General features: G+C 33.7%; 1 protein-coding gene across 4 annotated transcripts; it reads right to left on the reverse strand.

Moving 5' to 3' along the window:
• Window positions 1-4,913: 4,913 nt before the first annotated feature.
• Window positions 4,914-14,614, reverse strand: LOC111373406 (putative ion channel POLLUX-like 2). Of its 4 annotated transcripts, none has more exons than XM_022995949.1 (20): window positions 14,510-14,614; window positions 14,287-14,385; window positions 14,057-14,211; window positions 13,855-13,959; window positions 12,351-12,437; window positions 11,268-11,352; window positions 11,054-11,201; window positions 10,621-10,697; window positions 10,442-10,522; window positions 9,853-10,044; window positions 9,656-9,769; window positions 7,770-7,862; window positions 7,543-7,669; window positions 7,400-7,476; window positions 7,042-7,089; window positions 6,883-6,952; window positions 6,720-6,793; window positions 5,340-5,450; window positions 5,118-5,226; window positions 4,921-5,075 (listed from the first exon to the last, which is right to left on the reverse strand). In XM_022995949.1, the coding sequence occupies exons 1-19, from the start codon at window positions 14,606-14,608 to the stop codon at window positions 5,125-5,127; spliced, it is 1,944 nt and encodes a 647-aa protein (XP_022851717.1). In that variant the 5' UTR covers window positions 14,609-14,614; the 3' UTR covers window positions 4,921-5,075; window positions 5,118-5,124. The 4 variants fall into 4 exon arrangements, with proteins under 4 accessions (XP_022851715.1, XP_022851718.1, XP_022851717.1 ...); XM_022995948.1 differs by having other exon boundaries at window positions 4,921-5,068; window positions 5,111-5,226; XM_022995947.1 differs by having other exon boundaries at window positions 4,914-5,226.
• Between the last annotated feature and the right edge of the window lie 1,091 nt (window positions 14,615-15,705).

Here is a 15,705-nt window from a genome sequence, read left to right on the forward strand (position 1 = left end):
ATCATGGTTTTGATTAACCGATTTCGGTCTCAGCTTGAAACTACAAAGGGAATCCCACATTGCTTAACAATATTCAGCAGGTCTTTCCTACTCAACATATAGTAAATCAGCGAAGTAGATCATAGATCACATAATAAATTCTCATTCCGTAATATTTAATAAATTTCAATGATTAAATGTGATTTTTATTCTAAAGACTTAAAAATGCGATTGGATTCAACGAAAAGTGATTAAGAATTTAAACAGTAAATGGACGTTAGGGCGGAACAATTTCACCTATTGGTTACCTTTACTTCATAAATCAAGATTCATAAAACCTAAGGTAGTGTTCGGTCGAATTCTTCTATTGTATTCAACTTACCCCTCTCGAGTTCTCATTGAGCCTATTTAATTAGTTTAATTCCATATCTTTATGCAAATTAAACTTAATTAAACGAAACATTGGTTCTAAGAATTCACACACGATCGCAGCAATCAATATAGGTATCTCTACACATTACATCAATTTACCGAATTTTAACATGTGGTCTAAACAAATAATCCGCATATCTACGCAATCATTGTTCACAAATCATCTAATTAGTGATCAAGTAATTAAATGTATTAAGAACAACATTAAAATCAACACATGAAATATAAAAGCACTAGAATCTCAATTGCATGAAATAAAGGATTCCAAAAGATTACATTGTTCGTCCTAAAACCAAATTTAACTACTCATAATAATGGAAGAAAAATAGGAAATTGTCTTAGAATACATCACCAAGTTTGAAATAAAGATGTAGAAGAAAAAGTGAAATTTTTGCACCAAGATCTCCTTCCTCTTCCAATGAATTCTTCCAATCTTCAATTCTTGGTGTTAATCTTCTTAAATTTCTCCTTTGAATCTCCCTTCTTGTTGTTTTTCTCTCCAATATATCAAGAACCCCTCAAAAGTATGAGGAGGATGTATTTATAGGTGCCCCCACGTTTTTATGTAAAAGTAGGGTTTTTATGGCTTTAAAAACGACCCAAAAAACGCGCCCTAAATCGCCAATCGCAGCTCCTAGGCACTATGGTTGTGGCACCTAGGCGCTACCTCTCGAGTCCAATTTTCATCTTTTCTTCGCTTCGTAGCGCCTAGGCGCTATAAGTGCAGCGCCTAAGCGTCATCTTTCTGCCCCAATTTCGTGTTTTTAGCCTCTTTGTCCACTTTAATACTTCTTTTCACATTGTTTTTCCTTATCTTCAAAACAACACTAACAAACACATCAAAAACGTTCTACACTCATAAAATCTAGCATTTAATTAAGCTAAAATTGTACGAAAATCATGAGTGAAACAAACTCATCAATAACTATGCAATCACAATTGTGGATGCAATATTCATATCTTTCATCTAATAGGAAGTTCTAGATGATCATGAAAATTCATATTCAAATTCATCAAATGTATATAAAACATGCTTTACAAATGAATATGCAATGTTAATTTTCATGCAACATCATGATTTCCATATTTCCACTTTCACAAACACATGCAACAAATTATGCACAACCGAAATTAAATTCATGTGGAATATCATCATTGATAATGTGTATATATTTTAACAAAACATCTAAATTGCATGTGAGAAGATCATTATATCGCTTACCAAAGTGGAATTTTAGAAGATAAATGAATATTACCGGAATTGAATTCATAATGATGGATTCTATTCTTTTATTCTTCAATGAAATCATTTCTTTTCAATCTTTCCAAATTTCTTTCGGCAAAGAAAGGTTGATTTCGGTAGCATCGCCAAATCCGGAATTAGAATGTAGGAGATCTTCAATTCCATCATCATTAGAAACTTCAATTTGTACTAGCCTTCACATGAAGTTCGCCCATCAAATATCTAACCAGGAACTGGATTTCCTCAACTTGATCTCGCCAAAGTGATATCGTTCTCCATCACAAGATATACTTTGAGATTGTTGAAAAATTTACATCAACTGGGGAAAATGGAGAAGAAACAAACAACCAGAAATGTGATCAAGAATATGAAGAACATAACGAATATGAAGGCTCGAACGCGTAATCGCTGTCCTCAAACTATATTTGCCCCCTCTCAGGATTGAATGAGATGTTTAAGGGTTTTGGCAAATAGTTTGTATGATTATATCAAGCCTTGTAAAGAATTTAACATCAAAGCATAAGCGCAATCCTCCAAAACTTCAAGAACACGAAGGAAGATCTTAAATATGAATATAAATTAATAGTTTGCTTCAATATGGAATGATATATGGATTTCAAGATGTTTTCAATAATTCTAATGTGTTTGTATTGATCATTCATCACCTATTTATAGGTCTCAATCAATACATCACGTAATGGTGCCAAACAAGATGAAAAGTAAGAACTTTTAATCCAAAACGGTTCTCATGTTTCAAATTGAAAAACCAGCAAACGGCTATTTTTTAACACTATGCGTACGCATAGTATAAACCTTGTGTACGCATAGTAGAAGCAAATTTAATTCTGATTTTGCCAAAACACATCTCGTGTATGCACAAAATTAAGCATGTGTGTACGCATGGGCAAAAAATCAAATTTTGCATTTTTCAATTTCTTTTGATTCTACCAATTCCACAATTGAGCCCAACAATTAGTTCATTATCATTTCATTGATTTTGAACAAATATCCAACACCTGCTAGAGTAAGTTTAGAATATTTAGCCAACAAATCAAGTATAAAGCTCAAGTTAGTAGTCAAATTTTCAAAATATTCAGGCCCTTATGCTGTAAGAATAGTTTTTATGGTGACGAGAGGAGTTCACATCTATGTTAGATTGATGCCCATTCTTTGAGTAGTGTTCTGTAAAATCACATTATGAATTGATGTTCGTTTATTTGTACGTTATAATTTGAAGTGATTATCCAAAGTTCTATGATCATATAGGATGTCACAAATTGTATATTCGATGGATCGGATATAGTAAGACACAATTCGTGATGTGATCAAAATTATGTAGTTCACAATCGGTTCATAAAGTTTGGATGCTTTAGGTTGATAAGATTGTATTGTTCTTATTAAGATTTGTCTAGATCTTGAAATAGGAACAATAATGTGTTTCGATGCACATTAAACGGAATCACGTAGATGGCTCATTTGTGACCGTTTGAAATGAGAATCTACTTGATTATCAAATATGTCACCTAAATTCTGAGTGAGTAATGTACTTTTGATTGTTAGTTCAAGTTCTTTGAGGTACCAATTAGTGAAGTTTTAATAGAAGATTGATCTCAGTGCTTTGGGAATCGGGCCGAAACAATTAGAGATCATATACTTACAATAGTGGAATCCATTAATCATTGAGATGAGACGATCGTTACTCTAAGGTCTTTTCCTAGGGAAACTAAATCTGAGCTCAGTAGTCGATGATAAGATCGTTGGACTTTACATTGTGATTTGATCATAACGAATTTGTCGTATGAAAATGGAACTTAGAGGGTAATACATGTTGAAGGGCAAAACGGTCATTTTGCTAGTTTCAACATATTGGCAGTCAAATGTGGGTTGACTTGTGGAACGATAATCAGATGATATTGTTATTGGATCATAATTTGCTTCTACAACTATCACTCGATTCAAGAGTGCAATCTCGATTTTTTGGTAGAATAAGTCGGGATTAATAGATATATCTCAATTGGTCAAGAGTTGACCCAATTGAAAACATCTATTGGAGCCTCTCTCTTGGCTCCAATAAAAGGTATGTAACTTAATTGACATTCTACAATAAAGTCTAAGGAAATTTGTGCAATTTCCAAACCCTAATAGAGCGTTATAAATATGCACTTTATAGGCATATTTTCTATGAGAATTAGGATTAGCCACTTTTCACTTTCTTGAAAAGGAAATACACCTAGTGGAGAACAAGGGAGGAAGCAATTGGCTATGCCATTAAAAGTTTCTTCAAAAGGTTATCATCTCTCTTTTCTATGTGTAAGGATTTTATAATCCAATGATCTCAAAGTCATTAAAATCCTTATTTACATGGTTTTAATCTTCAAAGAAAAATTAATTTTCTATTTTGATGATTAAAATTCATTAACCAACAATCTATACGTGTAATGTAAAGCATGGAAAAAAAGGGTTGAAATACGAAGTGTTAGTTGGAGCATTCATAATCTATATAATACGAAGTGAATGAGTCAATTATAACCTCGTCCACAACGTAGTCAACTTGTAACCAATTCATCTGCTATCACTCCCTGCTTTTATAAGCAACACCGAATCTTTCTAGAGCCTAAACATCCATTTCTCTTGTTGGCCCAAACTGTATAACACCAACTTCGTGGAAGTTCTTGGATCGTTGTTCCGTTTCAGTCATGATTATGATCAGGCATAACTGGACCTACATTTTTTATTTTTGAACATATCATAAAATTTTTCAAACAGAACCATTAGTGAATATGGGGTATAAAGGTTTGAAATATAGCGGTTCGTGTTATTTACTTGTAACCTTTCAAATTGATGTACACATTAATCTGACGTTGTCATAAAGTCAGATTGGTCTCCTTTCGTGAAACTACTAATAATTAAACAGATATCTAAGGGGGTAAGAAAACAAAAATTTAATCTCTATTGAAGAATCCAACGAATATTAAATTATAAGAGCCGAGCTGGGGTAGAGACCCCCAGTTCACAAACCTCTTACAAAAGTCTCACTCCATGTGGGGTCAAATTTTTTTTTATCATTTTTTATTACATTGGCCTTTGCAGTGGGGCCGACCTTTGTGAGAGAGATGGTTTTATTCTGTAAAATGAATTCTGTACAATCAGAATTACTCAAATTATGATTCAATATGCCAATATTAATTTAAAACTCCATCAACCAATTTTGCAAACGTTTCAAGATTTTTTTTATTTTTTATTTTTTGGGCCATTTTTCTTCAAAAAATCAGAAATAATCAATTTTCCATATGGAAAATTTTCAACATGTAACTAATCCCTGAATTTACATTTTCCTGAACTCTGTACAATAAATTTTAATTTCTACTTCTCAGTATCAGTAAAAAGAACCTCATAATAATAATAATAATAATAATAATAATAATAATAATAATAATAATAATAATAATAATAATGATAATAAAGGGATTTTACATAACTACTGGCTGTTCTCCTTCAAGTTCAGATATCACAATCAGCGAGTCTGTGAGTTCAAGAGATAGAGGTTCTGACTTGGGAATTGGATTTATAACCTGCAAAGAATTGAAAATTATTTCCAATAAGTTCGGGGTCGACTGCATCAATCCTTTCTTTCGTTACTATACGATCATTTTAATCAATATCAACCCTAACGAAAGATGGGTACCTTCTTGTTGCTTTTCACATAACCAATGGCAACTTCTCTTCTTAGATGTGCTCTTTCAGTGAGCTCAGCAAATGATGGATTTTCCCCTTCTATCATGTAGAGGCCAATGTCCTGTCCAATGAAAAACAATGATAGAAAGAACTTATAAGGACACGGACAATGTGGATGTGAGGACACGTAACTTTTCAAAAAAGTAGGACACAGTATGCGTCAAGTCGAAGTATAGGTTTAATCTTCCGGATTTTAAGTGGCTATATAATGTATGAATATAAAAGTTTGGATTGTACTTTGTATAACTAATGCAAATGAAATAAATGTATTCATATATCCATAAGTGTATATAGTATATGTAATTATTTTCAAAATTTTTATCTAAATGTATTGCAGTACGACCTCTCTATAGTGATACAAATTAACATCCATGTAGTCATAAAAAAATTTGGTGCCAACTCAAGCCAATTATAAATAAGAATAAACTTCACGTTGTAATAAGTTATAATTCTCTAGATCCCGTACTAAGGAACTTGCCTCCACATAGTAATAATTATCGGTAAATTGCTAAATATATATGCTATGTTATATTAAAGGTCCTTTAATATGAAATAAAATGTTTGTCTAAAGTTATTCAGGACAAAGAATATATGTTATGTTACATTAAAGATTTAAGACGACTTTTCATATTTCCAACATTATATAGATATATGTACTAAACTATGTTTATCTCTTTTATAAATAATTCCACATTGGATTTGACATGCTCTTAATTAATTATTGGAAAAATTCGGTTGTACAGAAAAATGATCCACAGAAAACTTACAGACACTCCCACCCACTCCTGCATGTGTGTATTCTGTACTGTTTCTTTACACGATTTTTCTATAGGAGTAGCTTGGCTGTTAATTATTTATGTAGTTCATTACCTCTATAACACTTGCACCAAGGATAACCAAGTCAAAACAATAATTTTTGTAACTAACCTCTTAAGTTATAACCTCCAGCATTTTGGTCCTAACATTATGACTATACTGATATAATTAAAAATGAGGTTTGTCATGTCCTTGACGTGTCAGGTTCATGACCCTCACCAGTTAAAAATTTGAAGAAACTATACTTCATGTCATGTGATAAGTGCATAAAGTGCGTCAAGGCCATGTCCCATTCGTGTAAGAATTTATAAATTAAATAAAAAAAAAGTAAGACGCTATGCGGAGTCTCTAAGATGTGTACGTCCAATACGTTGGACATCAACACAAGTCTGTGCTTCATAGTGTAATCGACTCTTCATAGATTTCACAACTTAGCAACCTAAACTTATTCTTCATCCTTGTCAAGAAGGTATTTTACATGTACAAGTATGAGATAGAACATAATCCATCATACCTTTACATATATTTCATCTCCCTCTGCATTCAGAATGTCTTTCCAAACCTCGTTCAATTCACTATTTTCCACCACTGTCAAACAAAATGAAGTTTATCATTGTCAAGTGAAATCTTGTTGATACATCACTTTATGAGAAGTGAACGCAAAATAATTTTCGAACCTTGAGCTGTTACAAAGCTCATTAATTCCTCTGCAGCAATATAAGTCAGGGACGGTCTGATTCTATTTATCTGTACAACAAAGATTGCTTCAAAAAGAGAGAATATAAACTCATATACTAATGTCGAAAACCATTCAGGTCCATAAAAGGAAGAGTTACCTGTTTTCCTAATTTTGAATCAATAATTTCAACAACAAGATTTTGCACCTGCAAATTAAGTTTGAAAAGGGAGTAAAACATACTGAAGAAAACAGAAAAGATTCAAAATCCATGAGAACCTGCCAAGCCTGTGAGATGTGGAAAGAGAGGTAGGGAGATTTCCAAATGAACACTTAATAATGTTATTAAATGAAAAGAAAAAATTTTGTTGAGAAGTGATTGTGTTTGAGACCATCAAATAGGGAAGACAAAAAATCCTGGTCCAAGGTTTATATGACAACAAACTAAAAGAAACGAGATTTTGAAACACTCAGAATAGGTGTTAATAACATTAATACTTGTATTAAAGCATCCATACCTTCACTCCAAGTTTACCACAGATATTTTCAGTAAGAAGAAGAGAATATGCAGAATTCTTGTCTGCCCTTGATGAATCTAAACAAAAAGAAGTAATCAAAATCGCACTTATTTAAATCCGAACAAACATCACATCCGTTTTACCTCCAACTAGCCACCCTCTATCTGATATTACGGCCACAGAGAAGGGAATATCTTCATCATTCTTGAAGGACCTGTGAAAGTTGACGATGGTATCCTGTAAAGTTTCATAATCCATTGGGTTTCCAACCTGCAACACATGAAAAGAACATCAACAGGTAAAGGGATGTGGATGAAGTAGGAAGCAAAAGATTAGTTTATATGTCAAATCCTATAAAGATGCACGGTACCCTATGAGAAACTTGAATATTTTTAAGTTTCCCTTGACCAGCAAGCTTGCTTTCCTTGTTTCTGTCATCCAATGGAACATCAGACAAGATTTCCTGCAGATGTGCATTTAAGAACATGTTAGAGGTTTTATATGATGGGACCCAATAATATCTGAAGTTTTTAATATAATACGGACAGCGATGAACTTGAATAAATTATGGGAAACTTGATCTCATTCGATGGTAAACCATGTAGTCCCGTATGATTCTAGAATAAAAGACTCGCATGTTATATGGCTATTTATATCATATTTTTCCACGACTTGAATAAATTGTGGGAAACTTGATCTCATTCGATGGTAAACCATGTAGGCCCATACAATTCTAGAATAAAAGACTCGCATGTTATGGCTAAATATATCGTATTTTTCCACGACATTTGTTACACTAATCTACTAGCATCTGGGTAGGGATGCATAGGCCCATGATGCACATGGACCAAGAAATACACAGAGAGCAATGCCTCTCTGGAGACGATGGGCTATAAGTGGCGAATCCAGCTTGGCCCATCGCAACATCAAACTCAGGCCAGCTAAGATCAGAAGATGCAGAGGCGGTGGCTTTACTAGAGGAGCTCTTGTTCGCTTAGCAGAATGGAATCCATATGCACGAAACAGAACGCGATTCTCTGCACACTTGAACAACTTAACTGCTGATTTTTCTTTTGCACCAAGTGTGGTGCTTATGCAAGATTTTCGTTGCATGCTAGTCGATATGGGGCATGATACTTTGTTCCCGTGAGGGGAACAGAGTGTCCCAGGAGCTTGCATCATGTAATTGTTTAATTTTGGATGTTTTCCAGATGGATTTCTTGTATTCTCGCTTTATTTCGCCAGTTTTGAATGGCAAGTTTAGTTAATGAAGAGATTGTGTTTCAGAAAATAAATAAATAAATAAATAAGAAATACTTTAGTATTCAAAGACACAGGCATATCAAGTCAAGTAATAGGCAAATGTCAGTGTTAACAGCATATGATATCATCTCAAAAACTCCGACCAAGATAACATATATTCGATGCCATTGTTAGAGATCAAGCTACAAATATAAATATTTGCCATTTCATGAGTAATCTATGATTTTGTTACTATGTACAGTTATGTGGCATAGAATAGTCCCATGAGGACACAAGAAAGGGTGGCAAGAACATAATCAAAACGACGTCACGAGAAGTTCAGAATATCTTTACCTTAATATAGTTGCATACGCGAAGCTCTGTTTATCATTCACCTAGGCAGACTTAAACATTTAAGATTGAAGCCTCACAATCTAACCAAAACATTTAAGATGGTTGAACTACCACCAAGCCTAGAGAAACCGAAAGCACTAAAGGAAAATGGTTGTCTGCTCAAAGGGAAGCATACAAACATCTTGTTAACCACTTAGCAGCCTAAGGGAAGCGCTGCATTGCGAAAGTGGTTATAAGAGCATGTGGAAAAGATGATTTAGGGAGTCTTGTGAAGGTAACAACCAACTCAATGGGAGAAGGATGCAGGACATGGAACAACGATTTTCCATAAGATTCACTAATAATAAATCGACGTGTCTAAATGATGCAAAAAGACCAAGAAGCCCCAGAGCCTAGGAAATCTATAAATAATGGGTGATTTTAGCAAGCAATGTTATAAATCTTTACCAAATTCTTGTTCTACATCTCCTAGAACTTTAAATTACGGCGGTCACCACCAGAAAAATCCTCCATTGGAGCTCCGGTGGCCCAAAAACGTGACTAAACAAGGAGGTGGCCGACAATTTTTTGGCTTGCATTTTGAAGTCAACAGATTTAGATGACGCCATAACAGTGAAACAGTAAATGACCTAAAGAAAGCTTAAAGAAACAAAATAATACCACAACACTGCCGGGTCCAAGATAATTGTCATATTCTTCAATCATTTCTATGACATCAGGGCGCCATCCAAGCACTAGAATGCACTCTTTTGGACCTTGCAACCAATCCGATGCCTGTTTTCAGAAGTTCAAATAATATAAACACTAATATCAAACCTAATTATAATCGGAGTCACCATTTGTTTGGTATGGTATACCTTTGACCCTGATCTTGCTGGTCTTTTTACTATGTTTGCTAGTCGTTTTTTTGTAAGATCCAATGTACGGCTAAAAAATTCATCGTTCCCTTTAGTTTCATGATGATGAATATAATTCTCATTTTCTTCAACATCATTTGAACATGTGATTTGCAGTTTCTTCCCTCCATGTACTGGTGCAATGAACAACACCTGCACACGTAAACTGGAAGTTCAGATGAATTTGGGAATCGTAAAGATGAGCTTAAATTGACAAGGCTCAAAATAATTTTTTTTGGGAATAAGGACTAGCTATGCAATTTGCAACCATTACCATTGAATGTATTGTCACTCGTTTGACTCTTGAATAGTTGAACAGAGGTTTTATTGAACAGATTTCATGCTGATAGAGAAATAAATACCAATGCATAGAATTGACAAAAAGGCACAACAATGTTATGAGCACAGTTTCGAAATAAAGGACTCCCAACAAGTGAAGTTAGCACAATTAAGTGTTGAATTTTCATCTAAGGTGATGGTATATGAAACAGAGAATTGCTTTATTCATGATGCAACGCAAAGTCATGAAATATCTGCAATATTTACTTACTTTGTCAGTTTCCACTAAAGCTTCTTCATCATTTGGGTGAAAATATATCCTTCCACTCCGATAAAGGCCACAAACAACAGCCTGGAATGATATTAAAGAATAAGAAATTAGCCAACAATAAACTAAGTCCAGATATCTCAACAAACGTAAGAAACTACAAAATATATGGAATGATTTACCTCTTTGAATTCACGTCTTAATTGCTTGTACTTCAGTCCTGCTAGATTCGGAAAATTGCAGAGATTGAATACATTTTCTGCCAAATTGTGACAAGGATTGTAAGAAATAGATAGGATATGTTTCAAAGATTGGGATATAGCTTTAAAATATAAAAAATTTATCAGCACATTGCATCACGGGACCACAGAGAAACTATGTGTGATATTAGAGTCAAACCTAAGAGGCAGTCTACTGACTAAGAAACAAACCAACAGAATGGAAATTTTTAATGGAAAGTATTAATTTTCTACCAATATTAGCAAATCCAAATGGAGGTACCAAAAATTTAACATGTTTTCCAATCACCACAAGGCCCCAAGATAACTGTTCCATAGGTAATAATTTGAATAAGAATGAAAAATAGCAACTCTGAAGGAAAAGAAATGTAAGTACTTCGATAATTGAGCAAGTGTTTGTATATTTTTATAAGTCCTTTCTGCCGAGAGCACTGAACAAATAATTTGGATGTAACATTTTCCACAGGCTCAACTTTCAATCCTGAAATTGATTTCAGAAGCTCACAGGTGTTGGAATTTGAAACCTGCACCACAAGAGTTAAATTTCAACTCATCCTACAGAAATGAAGACCAGTTTATCAGCAACTTACCTCAACTATGGTGGGGATAGAGGCCATCATCGGCAGAGGTTGGAGAGCAAGTACAGAGAGAAATGCATCCGTGTCAACTTCGTACCTAATGAATTACTAATTTGATATTAAAAATTGAAATAAATATAAGCTTTTTAATTTTAGTCATATAATGATGTTAAGCCAGGAAAATACTTGATTAAGAGCGTAAGCATAGAATGTGGTTGTGTACAAGACAAAAAGAATTACACAGTATAAATCTTTTTTCCTATTAAAAGTTAGGATCTATTGCATAGAGTTTTGTTAAGTCAAGATTAGTTATGAATTTCATTTTGTTGGACTGTCTTGCAACAATGACATGGGTATTCATGGTATCAATACGCACATTTAGATTATAGTTTTGTTGGCCTTTTCCGTGAAAAAAGTAGTGGCCGAAGTCACCTTTGATTTTGTAATAGGTCCAGGATCTCACAGATTTTAGAGGTCAAAGAATGAAATTTAGAAACTAAGAATGGGCAGCCAGATATGTTGTACATCAGCAACAAGAACTACAATCTCATCTTTCCTAACTCAATTAAATGGCAGTAGTTTCATTTTTTCTGTTATACAAAGGCCATCGGTTTTTGAAAAACTGCAGGCACCAATAATATCATCTGGACAATGGAAACAAGAAATTTTGGTATTAAATGTTCAATCTGCCTTTTCTGTCCAAATTAGAGCATGTTTGGTACATAGTATAAGACTGTTCTAGAATATACAAGAATTTAACTTCTTTTTCATATTTAATCCAGTCCACTTAAATTCAATCCATTTTATCAATGGAATGTGCTTCAGTAGTTCAACTGGCTGCTAAACCTATGGAACATTTCTCAATTTTACAGGCAATTATGGTTTCGAAAAAGAGAATTGAAACTACAATTGGGATTTTATCTAAATTTAAATGTAAAAATAATAAAATTAACTCAATATAAAAATAAAAAAATCTCTTTATGTTAATTCCATTTCCCTCCCACACACATGCAACAGGGTCAGAGAACTAGGAAACAACGGCTTACTGCAATTCTGTTATCCAATAAAATTGCTCAGGATCAATCAACTTCTTACCGATCTCCTTTTGTAGGCAATATAATTATGGCACGTGCCTTGCTAGCTGCAGCTCTTTCGAATGACTTCGTTAAACTTAGACTGCAACTGCATGAGCAGATGATATGTCAGTTGTGAAAGGAAGCAGAAAACTTTTATTACAACCTAATTATGCGCAAGTGGCTATGATTGTATCAATTCATAAAATATGGGAAACTGTATCTTCCAGCTATTCTACTTGTATTTCCTCTCCAGCAAAATTGTACTTTCAGCTGTTAAAAACGCTTTCAAAAAGGGTAGCAACAGGAAATGTATTAAAGTATCAATGAATTAAATAAGTAACGAGAACAATATTGTTAAATATGGGAACTGGAAGTGGATCAGCAGACGTAGACAAACTCAAACACAATCTGACGATTCTCAGTTCACATTTAGCCCCTATTTGATAGGGATTAAAATCAGATATCTAATAGATTTTGATAAAAGTTGATAAAATGTATGGCTGAAAAGTTGTAGGACCCATTAAATATGTTGTTAAAATTGATTGCTGACTTTGACTTAGATTAAAATCAGGATTTAAATTATTACCAAATAGGGGCTTAAATGTTTATTAAATCAAAATCTACAAAATGGAAATTAAATTCACTAAATCCAATATTAAAGCAGTCAGGAAAACATACAATGCATAATAAATATTATTTTCTTCTTCAATTAAGTTGTGGAGTGACATTATAAAGACAAGAATCGTGATGAAGTGCATATTGTAAGTCTGTAACTTGTAATCAAGGGTCTGGCAAGTATAGCATATGGACAATAATTAAAAGAGTACATATGTTCCTACATATGTATTATGTACGTAAACATTTGCAAAAGACCAACAACTTATAGGGATCCTTCCTCTACAAAATGCACCATGTTCAAAATTACAAATTCTAGCATTCAGGCCCCAAGATTTTCTTCATCAATTAGGGAGACTAATGAAATCCAAGGTCAATATACAAGATGCTCACACAAATGTTTGACAACTGAATTCATTTGTCCCAGCAAATTTGTTACTGCTTAGTCGTGCGGTAACAGAATCAATTTGACAACATCAAAAAACAATTGGAAGCTCATTTAGACTACCATTTTCAATTAAAGAACATTCATGATTTGGTAACTATAATTTGTGCTTCCAAAACGTCCGTCGCACTCCTCAATCTTTTCAATTTTTCTATGTACTAAGGGGAAGAGTGCTGGAAGATTTTTACAAGTGGTGAACCACATTTGACCTAAAAGCTTAAGCTATTGAAATAGATCACGTATATTATTTATATATTATCTTCAACATGCTCTTCCATGTCTTCATGGATTTCATTTTCCCATTAAAGCCTAATCTGTGCACAATTTCATTAAGTAGGTGGCGGCAATATTTGAACTCAGATCTTGTCGAGCCACTTGATCTATTACTTCAGGTATTAGAAAAGGGTCTCGTATATATCGTTTAAATAATGTCTTCAAATAGTGGTAAAAACATTCACGGTACCTTTTTGTTAGAATATCAATATGATTAAGATCTTTAGCTACATTGTCAGCAATTTTGTCCATTTGTTTCCTTGGAAGGTCAGATAGAAGAAGAATTCGCTGTCTCCTGCAAACATGGATTAAGATAAAACAAATTTAGCATTTATTTAAAATTCTGTGTGTGTGTGTGTGACTAAATATATAGGCTCATGTAGAGTCATTACCTAGCCGTAGCAGTGCCTAGGCGAACAGCAAATTCATGATACTTATTTAACTGTTTCAATATGAAGCTCAGACGATTATTAACTCCACAGATAATAATATGATCCGTCTCTAAAACTTGCATTTGTGCCCCTTCTCTGAGTCTGTACATATTATTCTGTCCAAATTCTAGTCAGTGGGTCACCCTGCGTATTATAAGCTTTAGCAAAAGGTAGCATCTTGCAAGTCTTACCCTAAATTGTTCTGTCATTGTGCTCAAGAGGCGAGAATAGAACAGTATTCCCCATATGGCAAGAATAAAGCCAATAACACGTTCAATTCTAGTTCTTTGCTGCAATTGAAGGCAAAGAATGATTGCAAACAGCAACAGTTACTACTTCAATGTTGCTTTAGCAATATAAAGATTGTTACATTGTATCAAGTGACGATTTTGAATTAGCAAAGATGGATCACACTTTCAGATGGGTTGATGATGAACACAGGCAAGCCCACGCCTCCCAAAAGCAATCCTCGAGTGATTGTGTGCTACCCCTGTGCTTTTCCATAATATACATACAGATATCAGAAAAAAAGCATGACATCCAAAAAAAAAGGAAGATGTTATGTACACAGCTAAATGACTGGACAACATTAAGAAGGCACTAATCAGAAAAATCGGTCCTTAATAAATAATAAATATATATTTATTAATATGCATATTAATTTACTGAGGCAATAACTATTGCTTCTGAATTAACACCTGCTTCACTTGAACCAAAAATTAGAAAACATGTAAATATAATATCAATTATCAAGTATTGGAAAATTAGACATCATCCATTTGTGATTTTAGATTAACCTCTTCCTCAAGGTTTTTATTTATGCTAGATCCACCATTTTTCCTAACTTTGCAAACTAGCTGCCTTTGTTGAAGGTAGTCAAACCAACTCAACTAGTTCTCATAATATATATCATCAATTAGCGTCACTTTGACCAACTCAATTATATGCTCATCTCTTACTCTATCTCTTCATTTTATTTATTTTTTTTATTTTTTTCCGTAGCAACTCCATTCAACATTCTAATCCCAGCCCACACTAAACTTACGGAGATTTTTTTTTTTAGCCCAAGAAGTGGTCCCCTGTGAAATTGCAGGTTCTAGAGCAGTCTCTTATACTTCCTACTTGATTCTTACAGAAATTTGTTGATTTCACAAAATCCATAGACACCTCTCTAGTAATCTAACCAACTTAATCTTTTGAGTAACGTGAACTGAGATATGCCTCCCTAGTGAATTGTCAAGCATAAATATTGAAAACGGCCACATTTGCGTATTTCAAGGTCTTCAATCTAAACCACATCTCCACAAGCACTTTTTCCTTACAAAAACGACACTTCAAGTACAATATCTTACTCCAATAAATTTCAAATCATTTTTGTTTCAGGATGCTCGCTCCATATCTTTAATTTATAAATGAGTCCCCGTTGAACTTCACCCACCACAATAATATCTTCTATATAAAAGCATAGAGTGAGACCTCACCCTATATTTCCGTAGCCAATTCATTCATTACGAAAACAAACAAATGAGAACAGAATGAAAAACCATAATGCAACCTCACAATAATCGAAAACACTAGAATCTATTGCAGTAGCTCTTAGTATGGTCATA

The sequence above is a fragment of the Olea europaea genome, unplaced genomic scaffold (assembly GCF_002742605.1).
Source record: "Olea europaea var. sylvestris unplaced genomic scaffold, O_europaea_v1 scaffold1126, whole genome shotgun sequence".
In the NCBI taxonomy this organism is placed as follows: domain Eukaryota; kingdom Viridiplantae; phylum Streptophyta; class Magnoliopsida; order Lamiales; family Oleaceae; genus Olea; species Olea europaea.

Excerpts from the sequence above, each read along its gene's own strand:
- LOC111373406 (XM_022995947.1), bottom strand. The coding sequence starts at position 14,608 with ATGTATATTATGGAAAAGCACAGGGGTAGCACACAATCACTCGAGGAT. Across the intron at positions 11,202-11,267 it reads CTATCCCCACCATAGTTGAG|GTTTCAAATTCCAACACCTG; the intron begins GTAAGTTGCTGA and ends CTTGTGGTGCAG. Across the intron at positions 7,863-9,655 it reads TTGGACCCGGCAGTGTTGTG|GAAATCTTGTCTGATGTTCC; the intron begins GTATTATTTTGT and ends GCACATCTGCAG.